At 38.2% G+C, this 16342-nt stretch overlaps 1 protein-coding gene across 15 annotated transcripts in view; it reads right to left on the bottom strand.

Moving 5' to 3' along the window:
• LOC129775334 (protein groucho) overlaps positions 1-16342 on the bottom strand; it is a 357362-nt gene that overhangs the window by 92818 nt on the left and 248202 nt on the right. For all 15 annotated transcript variants that reach the window (XM_055779979.1, XM_055779978.1, XM_055779976.1 and 12 more), the window contains one exon: positions 13481-13525. In XM_055779979.1, coding sequence (XP_055635954.1) covers positions 13481-13525 — 45 coding nt within the window. The remainder of the gene's footprint in view (positions 1-13480; positions 13526-16342) is intronic.

Raw genomic sequence — 16342 nt, forward strand, 5'->3', positions numbered from 1 at the left:
TATATGCATAGAAAACGAATAAAAAAATTTTTTTTAAGACATCGGAGACTGTATATAATCGAGTCCGCGCTGTAATTGGTTTATTCATTTTCTAATTCGTATTCAATTCAAATGTCTATTGGTCGAAGAAATCAAAATTTGAAAATATTAAAAAAATTCCAAATTTACCAAAAGATTGAAATTTCGTGTTATGAAAAAGTGAGAACTGGCATCCTATACTGCCATTTGACAAAGTGTTGTAGATCGAATATTGATAGCAGTGATAGTAGTAATGACACTGACACTGAAAACTGTTGGAACAAAAACTATCAAAGTCGTAACTATGTAAATATGTTTACGTTTAAAGTATGAGAAATGATAATGGAATTACGAAGATTTGGAAATAGAAAAATTTTATAATATGGAAAAAAATAAAAATTTTATTATTGTAGTCACTTTTGCATTCGAGCATTGTGTTTTATTTTATGTTTTCCATCGCATTATTTTGAGTTCTTCCTAATTTCATTGTTTGTACACACATTTGAAGTTTCGTACCTCCCCGATATCTCTATTCCTGATCAAAGATCAAACTCCGTATTCGCAAATTTATAATTTATCATTGTTTGGACGACAATGATTGCAATAAATATGCTTTATTATAACGAATACCTCCCCATCAAAACTCTCGCCATGAATAATGCCTCCTTACTGTCCCTGAAGAAGCGCTTCTCGTCGTGGTGAGTGACGAGAAACAGTAAACATAGCGGCAAAGCTAGAGAACCTTGTGTCACCCCACTCCATCCTACGCCAAGGCACGGAGTTTGTTGTGAATGTGGCGACCCTCGAAGCGAGCACAAAAAAAATGTATGAATTTTTATAGCACTCATCCTCGCGCAACTCATACAACCCGGTGGGAGAAACTCTCGGAAGCCGCTCGGGAAGGACTTGTTTGTGATTCCCCCTCCGGGTCGTTGATGCTTCACGAAGTGCAGAATCAAAGTCGCGCGCGGCTAGCCGGAGTGCGTCATTCAGCTTTTCACGGTGGAAGAAAAAAGAAAAAGAAAGTACTTCGCGAAACATCCGGCATTGTGACCTCAAGAGTGGGAACGCAGGGTGTGGAAGAAGTGTGAATAAGTACCATTGAATGTATGCAGGGGCATAGCGCACGAGAACAGACAAAACGGGAAATGAATAGAGTCTTGTGTGCCGCCCATCTCCGGTGTTGTCTCCAGCGGCTGAAGGCACAAGCCACTTGTGATACGCCATCGACAACGACAGTGATAGCAGCACAAGGATGAGTTTTTCTCCCTCATCCTGCTCCTTCTACGTGCTCTCATTCTCCCTAGGTGGCAGGATCAAAATCATTTTGCAGTTCCACCACGTTGTGCACGATTTTATGCTTGTTAAAACGGCCTAATCCTGGGTGTGGAACGTGAGTTGCAGAGAAAGTTGCTCCATATCCGATGTAGGTGGGATACATAACGGAATGTGCGCGCATATTTTTGAACGCAGAACAACTGTTGCTGAGGAAACGAGTTTGGAAAAAGTTGGCATATTTCAGCGGACTATTCATTCAGATGTTTTTGGAAACTGATTTAAAAACAGAATGATAGAAAATATAAAATCAAAAACTGAGAATTCAAAAATTGATAATTAAAAATAGCAAATTGAAACTTGAAAATTGAAAATTTAAAACTGAAAATTGAAAATTGAAAATTAAAAATTGAAATCCTGATTTCAAAATCATAAATTAAAATGAACAAAGATATCAACCCATTTCAGCTAGGAAAGGTATCCGAATAACATGCATGGCACCCTTTTAATAATCAATTCTCACCCAAGCATTCCATCATACCAATTAGCATCCCGTGCTCACAACCCCAATTTGCATGCTGCCACCAGTAAGATTGCATAATTTCGAGTTAGCAATTTAACGTACAACATTCTAATCAAATTATTTACAAGTTTCGTTGCCTCCTCCCATTGACATACAGCCACAACATTAACGCTACCTCTTCCCCTCGAACGAACCTCGAACTCCCAACGGAATAGAGCTCAATTTCTCGGTTCCTTCTCACATTAATCTGATTCTCTGTCTAATACGATTATTATTGCTTAATACACACACCCACACGCTGTCTCTCTCTCTCTCTCTCTCTCTCTCTCTCTTTCTCTCTAGCTTTCTAAGTCCATACGAAAGCAGTCTTCTCAGAGTGACACAATCTCACGTACAACCCATATCCAGAAACCGCACGCCATTACCACGCCGCCACCCTTAACAGACTGTGAATCCTTGCGGCTTGAAAAACAACATTGGTTAGCAGCAGCAGTAAATATTCACTGCGAAGACACGGATGGAGCGGGGGATCTCGGTGGTGGCAACAGGATAATGTATTCCGTCTTGTTCTGCTTCCTTGTCGAATGACATAAGAATGTGTTAGTGTGTGTGTCAGTCTGTACACGCGGCAAATAACTTCCTCGAGTTGATTATTCCAACTTTCAACTCACTTCGCTCGAGCACACTTCTTCGCCGCATCGGAGTATCATCATCGTCATCGTCGTCGTCGTCGTCGTCGTCGTCACCAACCCATCAAACGCTTCGCCGGTGCGGTCGTTGATGGTTGACTGCCGCGCGTTCCTCGTCGTTCCTCGTTGTCATCTTGTGGTCTGGGGGTTCGAAAAAGAGAATCAAGGGTTTTCACCCCATGCCCTCTTATCGCCAACTTTAGCCATCATCGTTTCTCGGGAAGGAGGAAGGGGGTTTTGTCGTCCTGGCACCAGATTCCGAAATGAAGCGGTGATGGATAGCGGTGGCGGAGAGAAGGCTGGTGGGGTTATATGTTGAGAAACGCGGAAACGATGAAAGGCGGAACACGTCGTACGGCGAGTGAAATAACCGAGAGTGTTTTGTGAAAGCGAGAATGCTACGAAAATTATAATCAAGTTAGGGATCTTTCCTCAGTGGCTGAAGTGGGAGCTCTTAAGTGATGACGGTGGGTTTATGGGGTGGAAATCTTTGTGATAAATTAATTGAAACATTTTTTGTTTGGAAACTGATTCAAATTTATGTTTTGTCGATTTCGCTTGGAGCATTCACGATATTGTCGGCTGTCTAAATTTATTTTTTTATTTCGATATTGCTCGTTGTAGATGGCACATTTCTTATGAAGGCATACTGAAAGTTATTAGTGACATTTGTCCTTGGAAGATTATATCTTGAAAACTTCGAATTGAGATTTAGGACATTCAAAAAATATGGTGAAATATCTTTTACATTTGTGTGAACAATTACAAATGTAAAAGATATTTCACCATTTTCATGCCAAAATGACATTAATTGTAAAATTGCACTATTCTATCATCAATGTTCACTGCGTTTATGTTTTGTATAGTATTCCCAAACTATTTTTATATGTCGTCGTTAATTTTTATAATGATCATCGCATATTTTGAATAATCTATCGATCATTGATTGTTCATTTCTTATTGACGTAGGATTACGTCTTTCAGTGAGGACGCTGAATGAGAAAACAGGATTCACAGTTCACGATTTAATGAAATAATGATAGCGTTAATAACTATTTTCGCTACGATCGAATTTTGATGATTTGCATATCAATCGAATTCGCAATTCTCTAAGATCTGTTTGATATGTTATACATTATGATTCCCCAATCCGTTTAAGATAATGGAAATAGAAGGCATTCTCATTTTCCCATACATTTGTTTCGACTATTTGTGTGCTTTCCTACTCGTGCTGTCAATCAAGTTCAAATTACGCATCGTTAAGGTACAATGTCACATGCAAACTGCTGCTTTTGTGCGGACCGGAATGTGTTTCCCTAACATGGACTACAATACCGAGGAGCCTGGGAAAATCACCATTGCAAGTAAATTGAAGCCGGGGGCACTTTTGTACCCGCATGTATTTGCATGCACTGTGGGTCTCCGTAGCCTGAATGGCATTGGTCTTTTCATACTTTTCATACTTGAAATATCAAAAAAACCATTAGACTACTTTTTGAAAAGGGTCAAATTTTTTTTTCTCAAACTTTTACAAAATTTTCTTACTCGAAAACTATAAGACCTACACTTTTGATCAAAGAGAGAAATGCAGGAAAGAGTTTCATTTCTTATAAAATTAAAAAAAATACACTGCAATAAAAAATATTCCAGAACTTGAACTGATTTTTTTTTAAATTATCAAAAAAATATATGAATAGCCCATACAAAAACCAACAAGTCATCGAAAGATGGGAAAACATAAAAAAGTTATTGTTCAAAAAATGTTTTCTGTGTGGAAGTACCCATCTTCCGATGTATGGATGACCTGTAGGTTATTGGATGGGCCATTGAAATGAAATTTTTAAAAAATACGTTTTTTAAAAAATGGATTTTAATTTTCAAATTTGTTTTTAAATATAATTTTTTTCATGTCCTTGGGTACGAAAGTGACCCTGTTGGCTTCGTACCACTCCAGGACATCCTTTGATAGTGGCACGAAGCTAAATCCAGAGAGGATCGTAGGACCCTCGTGTTGCTTCAACAGAGGAAGCAAAGGTAGGTAATGGTGATGGTGGGACAAATATTGAAGCGCTTGTGGCTGCAGTAAGTGTTCAAAAGAAGGGATCCTGGCAATAACAACACAAATTTCGTGTCTTGTTTTCCCGAGAACAAGAATGAACACCGAAACAAGAACAGAACATCTGCGTCTACAATACCACGCAAAACCCATCGGTCCTTTTCAGTCCCACCAAAATAGAGGTCGGAATCGATTATATATAGTCGACCATTTTTTTTCAATAATTATTTTCAAATCCTATACATAATCGAATCTCAAGAAAACAATTTTTTCATTAATATATGAATGTCAAACATTAATAGAAAAAATATCTTTTTTGTGATTCGATTATGTATTGGATTCGAAAATTAACGTTGAAAGTGAAATTGCGATTATATATAATCGAGTCCGACCTGTATTCTACTAAAGAGTTATTTTAAAAATATCGATGCATTATGAAATATCTTAACTGATACAAAACGAATTGTTTTTCATAAGTTTTTTTCGTCAGAAGAGTGGTAATTTAGATGTGTTCGGACTAATTGGTTATGCTGATGTTTTCAATTAATTGAAGGCGGCAAATGAACCTAGAAAGTATTCCCGGCCTTCGGAAAGACAATTTAGAAAGCTTCGCTGCTGCTGCTGCCGCCTGTTTGCTAGCTGGATGGCTCATGAATCGTGAATAACCTATTGTTGACTTTTCTCCGATCGATCATTCAATTTTCGTGAATTATGTATTGATTCCGGGTTAAAAAATGGCTTATAAGTGCAAAAAGCACATTTCAAGCCGGATGTGAAGAAAGTTTTTTTTTTCCATCGGTGGAAGCTGTGTTCTTCGATGTTGAAGATGAAAATGTATTTGCATCAGTTGCTGTCGCTGCCGCAACCACTACCGGAGACTGAAACGCTACTTGGACATTCATCCATTCAATTCAGTTTTTCAGTGTCAGTCTAGAGAGCGAGCAATCAACAGTACATGTTGATGCTGAGAGTTAATTTGTTTTTTTTTATTGCTTTGCGAAACGTTCGCGAGCCTCACTCAGAGCAAGCATTCATTCATCGGCCCTTGTCAGTGCTACCAAACCTTTTTTTTCATTCATGAATTTCTATAATGTTTGTTCTCGTCGGCAATAATTCCGTAGTCCTACGTTAACAATGCGATTTTGTCTCGCTCGTCACCCTCGTATTCTTTATAGTATAATTCGAGCGCATTTTTTGTTGTCGTAAGACAACGGTATAATTTATATGATCAAATTTTTAAGCTATTATCTCATTAAACTGAACCGAATTGGACACAAAAATTTCCATTTGGAGGAATCTTTTAAAGTCGTTCCACGGGTTCCGCAAAAATGGCAGGAACAAGTGTAGGGATTAGGGATTGTTAACCGGTTTTACCGGTAATACTGAGTCATTTTCAATTACCGAATCACCGGTAATTTTACAATCAATAACCGGTAATTTCGGTAATATAATTTTTACAACAATATTTGCCTTCATGCTGCTTCGAAATATTACTCGAGAATCAAAATAAGATCGAAAAAACACAACTGGTAGTGTTGCGCCGATTTTAGGACCTCCGAGCTTCAGCTTCAGAGCTGCTCGATCTGAAGCTGGTTTGGAAGGAATCTCTTATGATTCTGATCCCCAAAGTTAATGGGACGGATAAAGCCGAAGAGTACCGCCCTATTAACATGTTGCACAGATTAGAAAAAATGTTAGAACTTGTTGTGAAGTCCAGCTGATAACAACAATTTGCTTATACCGGAGCAGTCGGGATATCGAGAGGGACACTCTTGTGAAATCACTCTGAATCTGGTGTTAGCAAAATGGAAAGAGAATATCGAGGCGAAATTTCTGGATCTTGAACGCGCTTTTGAAGCAATTTCTAGGCCCTTATTGTTACAAACATTGGAGCGCAGTGGAATTGTATGAATGTCGTACAATTCGTTCGAAAGCTATTTGTGCGACAGAACTCAAAACACTCGTTTTAATGATTCTTTTTCCGATCCCATCGGCAACTCACTCGGGGTGCCGCAGGGGAATGTCTTAGGGCCCATTTTGTTTTTATATATTTTACTAGCTAACCCGGCAAACTTCGTCCCGCCCATTTACTTGATTAATTATCGAGTAATGCAGAAATTTGTGTTTTATTTGTATGGCAGCCACCCCTAAGAGAGGGGGGAGGGGTATCTAACCACCATAGAAACATTCATTGCACCCTAAAGTTTCCATATGCCTAATTTGGTTTAATTTGCTTGATTAATTCTCGGGTAATGCAAAAATTTGTGTTTCATTTGTACGGCAGCCCCCTCTAAGAGAGGGGGAAGGAGTATCTTAACACCATAGAAACATTTATTGCATCCTAAAACCTCCACATGCCAAATTTGGTTTCATTTGCTTGATTAATTCTCGAGTAATGCAGAAATTTGTGTTTCATTTGTATGGCAGCCCCCCCTTTGAGTGGGGGAAGGACTGTCTAACTATCATAGAAACATTTATTGCACCCTAAAACTTTCACATGCCAACTTTGGTTTCGTTTGATTGATTAATTTCCGAGTAATGCAAAAAATTGTGTTTCATTTGTATGGCAGCCCCCTCTAAGAGAGGGGGAAGGAGTATCTTATCACCATAGAAACATTTATTGCATCCTAAAACCTCCACATGCCAAATTTGGTTTCATTTGCTTGATTAATTCTCGAGTAATGCAGAAATTTGTGTTTCATTTGTATGGCAGCCCCCCCTTTGAGTGGGGGAAGGACTGTCTAACCATCATAGAAACATTTATTGCACCCTAAAACTTTCATATGCCAACTTTGGTTTCGTTTGCTTGGTTAATTTCCGAGTAATGCAGAAATTTGTGTTTCATTTGTATGGCAGCCCCCCCTTAGAGAAGGGGGAGGGGTCTCAAAATATCACGAAAACCTTCCCCGGCCCCAAAAACCCCTACATACCAATTTTCATGTCGATCGGTTCAGTAGTTTCCGAGTCTATAAGAATCAGACAGACAGACAGACATCACTTCATTTATATATATATATATATATATATATATATATATATATATATATATATATATATATATATATATATATATATATATATATATATATATATATATATATATATATATATATATATATATATATATATATATATATATATATATATATATATATATATATATATATATATATATATATATATATATATATATATATATATATATATATATATATATATATATATATATATATATATATATATATATATATATATATATATATATATATATATAGATAGATAGATAGATATATAAATGATCTACGACGGTTTTTACGAAATCGTGACATTAATTTGTTCACGGATGATACTGTCCTGTTCATCGTAGCTAAGGATATAAAAGAAACCAAGGAACACATAAGCGAAGATTTGCTCTGGCTCATTGGCTTAAATTCAAACCATTGTAATTGAATGTTGGCAAAACAAAATACATGCTAATTTCTTCAGCAAACTCCAGTGTTGACATTAATTTTAAAATAGATGGTGAGACACTAGAACGCGTGAAAGAAATCAAATACTTAAGAAATAATCATTGATGACAATTTAACTTTCAAGTCTCATTTTAATAATGTTATCAAGAAGATTGCCAAAAAGTACGGCGTTTTGTGTCGTTTGAAGAAAGAGTTGGCAATAAATAGTAAAATTAAATTATATAAATCATTGATCTAACCACTTATAGACTTTTGCTCGTCGATCCTGTTCCTTGCAAACAATACACAATTAACGAGATTGCAGCGTTTACAAAATAAGGTCATGCGTTTGATTTTAAGATGTAATAGATACACTTCCTCTAATTTGATGTTGGACGCACTAAGGTGGCTATCTGCGAAGCAAAGAATTTATTATTTGACAATGGTGTTCATCTTTAAAATTTTAAACGGTATGCTGAAATGTTACAGATGTCTCAAACTGCCATGTTCGTACTGATGGAGATGATGTTTTTTTATTGTATTGTAGATTATTAAAAAAGAAAAAGAAAAACGAGCGTTGTCTACGGCAGTTTGAGCCTCGCGCGCGTTTGGTGGGCCTGGACTGATGTTAATAATGAACACTGGCAGAAAACTGACACACAATGAAATTTTATGTAGGGTCCGAAGTGGAAACTGGAATTATAGCTCATTCAGAATTGTCGTAAACTATCTTTCATCAGATGGTTATATCGATTATTTCTGATTGTAGCAGATCTCTTTTATGTTCTACGTTGAATCTTTTGGATATTGGGTTCAATTCCCAATCAGTCAAGGATCTTCCCGAGTTGGAAATTTTCTTGACATGCCTCGGAAAAAACTTTGGGCCTGAAATTGAGACTATGACTATGTCAATATGGATAGGAACATTGTTTGTTTTTTTTTCGCAGTTCATGCCTATTTCTAATGTTCTATTGATAGATATTTATGCCTGCAACAGAGCCAGTTCGCTTTGTTTTTGTTTTCAAAATACTGGCTTCTTGATATGTTTGAAAATAAGTATTATCTATAAGATAAATCGTCCTGCTCAAACCCTTGTAGGGGTATAAAGTGAGCCATCATCATCATAATTCTGTTCGTGGTCGTGACTAGGATTGGCCGATCTTGGATCGATTTATAGAAGATCGATCTTTTCCATTTCGATTTTTTGGATCGATTCTTTGTACTCGAAAAAATCGCGAAAATCGAACTTTTTCTTCCGATTTTTTCGATTTTAGAAAAACTTTTTATAGATTTGTTTTTCAGTGTAGCACGGACGGATTTCATGGGATGTTTGCTAGCTGGGTTCTGAACAAATATCATTTGTTGAAGTTGTAGTAATAATTTTCAATTAATTTATTTGATTAATTGACGTGAAACGGCTCTCATATAGAGTAAATAAAGAAATTGTAAAAAATAATTTGGTTTTTCAAAGATCGACTTTTGGTACCGATTTAATCAGTGGATCGATCCCTACGCTGACTTCGGCGTCTTCTATCAAACGTCATGGAATGCATTGATCAAACAGGCATTTGATATCGTTCGTGACTTCAGACTGCAGTAGCTGGACAACAAGAGGGAAAAAACCACTGGACGATGCAGAACCTGCAGTATAGTTGAGCATCAAGAGAAAACTTGAACGACGATTGCAGCAATCAAAGGTATTAACAGAGGGCATCAGAGGCAAACACATGACAATGATATTCGATGCTTTTCGTACTGTACGCCCAACATCATCGAACTATGAACATGCGTTTTTCTCCCCTGGAAATTTCGTTCATGAGATCCGATTAAAATCAGAAAACGACAAAATTAACATTATTTGTGTCCCTAAGTAGTAGCAAAGTAGCTACTAAGTAGCAAAAACTTGAAGAATGTTTTCTTGTAAACTAAATATTATCATTTGTTCAAGAAAATGGTTTATTTCAAAGTATTTTTTCACCGGTAATTTACCGGTTTTACCGGTAAAGAAATTTTCATTACCGAATAACCGGTTATTGAAATTTTGGCACGGTAATGCAATCCCTAGTAGGGACCATAGATTCCAGAACCAAAAACAACAACACAAAACATGATGCGTTTTTGGGGTATCATACTTAAAACTTTTTCAAAGATAGCTTATTTGTGACGACTTCAAGCCTATATGACCTCATTGATGTAACCCGGATATGTTTCGGATCTGGTTTCCGAGGGAAGTGACTACTGTATGACTAGAAACAAACCCCATCATGCGACATATCGAACTTCATGACTCGTCAAAACTAGCACATTGGTGATCATTCCAGAAGTTTTTGGCCACTGATAACCCGAATAGTCTCCGGATGACCAGTAGATCAAATATTAGATTAGATGGCACGATTATACCTCCAAGTGCTTTCAATAAGATTTTGTATCCTTAAACCCTTTAGTTATCATTTAAATTACCATACGCAAATGAATCAAATTTTCGGGCATATTACCCGAAATTACCTTAGATTACCTTATTTTCATTATTATATTACCTTAGAAAATAATGAAAAAATAGATTGATCAATTTCACCCCAAAGCTGATAAATTTCTTAACTAACGTTTAAGGATTTTTCTAAACAAAACATTTCATGATGTTGTATCACCTTAGAACCAGTACTGGTTTTAAAAATAAGTGGGTAAAAAACGGAACTTCGGAAAATTTTGGAAATATTTACGTTTTTCCGAAAATCGTAATCCGGAGTACCGGTTTACGGAACTGTGAACATTTTGAAAGTTGATTAAAATGAAAAATGAAAAATGAAAAATGAAAAATGAAAAATAAAAAATGAAAAATTTAAAAATGAAAAACGAAAAATGAAAATGTAAACTATCAAAACGGTTGACTCCGCAAAGCACCAAGAACAAAATCGGACGTTCAGGAAAACGAGAAAAAGTTCTTCGACCACCGAGGAGAAAGCCAACTACAGCGAAGGTTTGCCAGATATCAGCAATGTGACGAACTTCTGGGCCGATGTTTGGGAGATCCTACTACGACATAGCAACAGGCAAATGTGATTAGGACGGGAGAAGAGGTGTGGTGAAATTAGAGAGATGACAACCATCATCGTTGGATAGAACGATGTCTGCGTAGCCTCGAGGTACCTCCTGAGGATTTGGGCAGCACCGGGCCCCTATGGTGTTCAGAGCTTCTGGCACAAGAAGCTGACCGTACTACATCAAAAGATAACTGAGTGATTCTACGTGATCCACACAACCCGCCTAAATTCGATACCCTTGGCGAATTAACACATTAAGAACCGCTCACGAGTGTTCTCGTGTTTTGCGTTTCGTCCGGTACGGATGGATCACAAAATAACCCGTGTTTTCTACACTTCATGGTTAAATCCTTGGTTTGCCAAAAATCTAACAAGGTCTACCGATGACTCGCCTTCGTCTCATCCACATCGAAGGAAACGATCTCATTCGTGGAATTCGAACAAATGAAGCGTTAAGCAATAAAAAGCCAGTTAGGAGGAAAAATTTTTGAGTCGAGTAAACTATGTCCTAAAGACTTTCCTGAACGCGGGGAACAGAGTCCGCGCGATCGACACATTTGCGGTTCTCCTGCTGACCCTCAGTTTTGGAGTAGTCCAATGGTTCAATACAGACCTAGAAAACCTTGAGATGAAGAAAGCATTCAGAGAGACTGGAATGCACTCAATCGGCACTGGAGAGAGTAACACTACCACGCAAAGAAGGGAACTTGGATTTCTGGACAGTGGGGTAACACACAGTACGATAACTGCGCGAGTTCGCAGAACGCGTCAACCTGTCTGCGCCGCTGACAGACAATACAGCGCTCTGCACTCGACGCAAGCGGAGCATCAACTCAACTGCGATCTGCAGACAGTGGAGGAGAAGATTGCAGCTTGGAAGCAGAAGACAGTGCATGGTGGCCACCCCCATCAACTGGACCGGCCACACGTCGACAAGGCCGCATCTAATCTGTGGCTAACGCGTGTTGAGCCGACCACCTGCAGTCGGCATTATCCTGTTCTGGATGGATATCATGTCGCCTTCTATGGGCATCTACAAATGTGAAAATTTGTAAATGTTTCAGGACAGTTTCATTCAACTTCTCAAATAACCTGGTATGTATTTCTACTCTTAATGTACCTGTGTCAATAATGACTTGTTCTAGAAAATCTGAAAATTCAAAGTTTAAGCTTTGAGATATTTAAAATAGTATCAGTACAACTCTAACCTGACGTCGCATAAACCGCCTTTCCCAGTTCCGATTAATTTACGTATAATATCCGTCTAGCAGACCCAACGTGACTCATCCGACCACCACTTGGCAGCCGGCGTTCCACAGAGTCGAAAAGTGGAAACAACACCGGAAGATTACCACCCGGCTAGAACTAGCATCGAGAAGCGAGAAAGTACACAACTTCTCGGGAAATCGGTTTTGTTGCGCACAAACACTAATTTTCCTTCCGCCGTTTCTTCTTCTCCCGTCGCTTCTTCAATAGCCACACACAATTCAGTAAGGGAAAATTTGCAGTCGGTTCCGGAGCATCATGCCATCGTCATCGTCGTCGAAACGAGCGCAATTAAGAAAATACATTCCACACCAACCTCAAACCCGGACCAACCTCGTTATACTCATTTTTCCGCACCGTCGGTATAGCGTTCGGCCCCGAGAGAAGAAGAGAGAAAAGACAAACAGGACTCATGGTTCACTTACCATGCCGGGATCAACGGTCCGGGGAAGGATGGTGGGTGGCTGCTGTTGGGTCGAGACAAACTCCAACGAGTTCATGATTTTCCCACTTTTCATGCTTTCACAGCTATTACTGTTATTTTAATTTAATAACCCTCACCGTACACACCCACCACCACCACCAAGGTTTGCTTTCTTTCCCGTTCCGGGCGCTCATCGACGTCTCTTCACTCTCTCTCTCTCTCACCCACTTAAGCAGAGCAGCGGAAGAGCTTTCGACGCTTTGGTGGCAGCAAAAAGAGCTCTATCTTCTACCCAGCGCTCACACCAGAGTGTCATTGAATGGGTCCCAGTTTCATAGCTGTTCTTCGCCTCCGGCTTCCGGTTCAAGCCAGTGGTTCCAGCTGCATTGATATGGTGAATTTAATTCACTCAAAAGGCACTCTCAAGCACTGACCACCGGGCTTGGTTCCTTTTTTTCTAGGATTCCTTGGAGTTACATACTAAATCCAAAAAGGGGAGAACGTGCGGGTGAGTAGTTTTTGGGCGGTTTGCTGGCACCGCTTTTCACGAGAATCATAGTATTTTGCCCTGACATTTATTTAATTTTGGGTGATTAACTTATTTATAACAGAATAATGACGAAACCATTTTGGCAGTTTGTGATTCGTGGGTCGTTGATTAAATCCTTCGACAAGGGTGGTTAACGACTTATCGAATTAGACGATTGATTGTTACATCGATGTTTTGGATCTGACCTACCTGTTTGTGCATTTCCACGTTCAAACCGTACGACATTTCGTAATACTGCAATGAAATAAGAAAGACAATAGTAAGATTTTCATGACTGATATAGTATAAAAGACATTCAATATTGAGTTGGTTATTTGAGGTGACAAAACATGATTTATGTTTGTGGGTTACTTCCGCGTAGCATTTTCCCATCACAGACCCATTGTTCCGCCCCTTTTGGTGTAAGCGAGCAAGACAGCCCTGGGCGACGGGGCGGAAAATGTCTCTTCTATCGTGTCGAGAACAAATTGTTCCATTACGGCGCAACGATGGCATGTATGAATACCAAAACCAGTGAACCCAAGCGTATTAAATGCTGGAGAACGTGATTACCATTCTACCCGTGGCTCTGAGTGCTCCAGAGCAGAGTAATAATTGTCGCGGTAATTGCCCTGATGAGGCTTAATAAGGAAATACGACGAAGGAACGGGGAGGAGGCGTTGTGATACAATGAATACTGATACGGTGAATTAGATAAAAGTTATTTTAATTAGAACCATCATTCTGATACAAAAACAATCCAAATTCTCCATTACGCCATGATAAAAACAAAATATCGAAATCTGTCTCCTCGCTCATCATAATTTTCATTGAGATGAAAGGCTTTTGCCGCTTTGAATGCTGACACACGTCACCCTCATCGTCTTTTTTTTCTCGAATAATTTCAATCTGCCACGAAAAAAAAAAGAATTGGCAGCAGTCGAAACAAAAAAAAATCAATAAATCACATCCCACCGAATCGAAGCTGGTAATCCCAACCAAAGCGGCAGCGAAAGCAAAATGATGATGACGATGACGAAAACGATGAAGCTGCTCGCGCTCTCTGTAGTGGGTGGTAATATGAAACCCGGTAAAGAGATGGTGGAATTTAGATAGCGACGTAAAAATCACTCTGCGATCCGCTTAGATTTCGGTTCGTAATTCGTTGAACCGTAAATTATGGTCCCTTCATCTGGTCGAGTTTTTTTTTAGCGCACGTTTCTTTTGGAATGCTGTGCGCTGAGATAGGGGCGGAGAGGATTGTGATTGATATTGGATATGGGGCAAAAGGGGGAAAACAAGCATCAAAAGAATTTATGATAATCGCATCAATAATGATGGGGCCTAGCATCAAATTCCGATAACCACGAGAGAGGGAGGGTTGGGTGTTTGTGAGATTATTATTGATTGACGAGTAATGGGATCAGTGGAAACGTGCAAACGGGAGGTTTATCGCAAAATCAATAATGGTAACATTTGACACGACGATTGCCACATGGGTCTGTGAATTAAATATTAGACTTTGTAATTTGATCACGGAAAAATATATGAGAGCTTCACAGAAGACGCAGAAACGATTCAAATTGGTTCAAACACTTCAGAAGATCAATTATTTCAAATCATGTCTTATGACAATTGATACATTAGAAAGAAACAAAATGACAAAGACATTGACTTTGAGGTCGAATCTATTGTAACCAGAGTTGCAAACTATAATTTCTAGAAATCAGGAAGAATGAAAATACAAATCAGGATGAAATAAGGAGTGCTTAGAGAGGGCGGTCTTTATATATTTGACCGTAGATGGTGCCGGTCGTTGTGTGTGGCTTACTGAATTTTCCGCACCCTTGCCACACCAAGAACTTCTTGGCAAGTTTGGCCTTCTTCTGCTGGAACTTCTCCTGAAGTAGTATACATAATAATTAAAAAGTCAGTGGTCGGGAGATTTTTTGCCATAGAAAATATATTCCGACTTACATTGGTATACGTGTATTCTGACACTTCTAATTTTTCCCTCGTTTCGTCAAGTTTACTCGATAAAGACAATACACGAATTCCTCGCTGGGAGTGTTTGAGTTGATCCAAATATCAAGCCAATTTTTTATCTTTTTATCAGATCGGAAAAAAGGTACCAATATTTAAAAATTCTAGCGAAAAAAAGCGTTATTTATTTAGCGAATTTTGTTCAGATTGGATTTTTCGGTCTACTGATTCATAAAAGAAATCGATTGTGATCGGAACGAAGTTCACCGGGGCTGTGAGTAATCATTGATCAACATTTTTTCAGATTCTCCAATATAAATCTTATCCATCCCATAATAGTTTTCCTGAACGAACTGAACGTTGTTTGAACTAGTTGAATAATTTTCGATAGTCTTTTTGAAGGCTGAACAACCTTTAAAAAGACTATCGAAAATGATTTTCAATAATCTAGAAATTTTCGAATGCAAGATAGTAACGTCTGGATCTTTACTTTGAAATAATTTTTTCAGATTGTTTGCAAAGCTTGAAGATTGAACAAGAATCTATATAAATAAAAAGCCAAATGGAAGGTCAAATGGGTTGGTAAGCGCAAAACTCGAGGAAAGAATGGTTCGATTTGAGCCGTTTTTATCTTGTTGTATTCGTCCCTTCTCGTAGATCAATATAGCGAATAGAAAAATCGGAAAATTTTCGAAAAACTCTGAAGAAAGGTTGGAAAATTCGGAAAGTTGAATTCCCATATGTTCTACAATTACATCATGCTAAGCGTTGTTAGTCCATTCGATGTTTGCGCTAACGAAACTGATCTTTGTTCAAAAGTGGAAATTGAAATGAAATTGATTAAGGTAGAACGCGTGTTTCGACGTGTTTTAAGCATGCAAACAACATAAAAAAGATGGACATTTACCCCAATTCAACAAACATCCGAATGTTACATTTACCCGAATGTAACAATACCCGAATGGAATGTTTACCCAAATGAAGAAAGAAAAACTCAATATAAAAATTCAATAATTTATTTTAACATAGAAAATATAAAGCATAAATGCTTTGGAAATTGTGAAAAGAATTGATAAGAAAAAAAAATAG

The sequence above is a fragment of the Toxorhynchites rutilus genome, chromosome 3 (assembly GCF_029784135.1).
Source record: "Toxorhynchites rutilus septentrionalis strain SRP chromosome 3, ASM2978413v1, whole genome shotgun sequence".
Taxonomy (NCBI): Eukaryota; Metazoa; Arthropoda; class Insecta; order Diptera; family Culicidae; genus Toxorhynchites; species Toxorhynchites rutilus.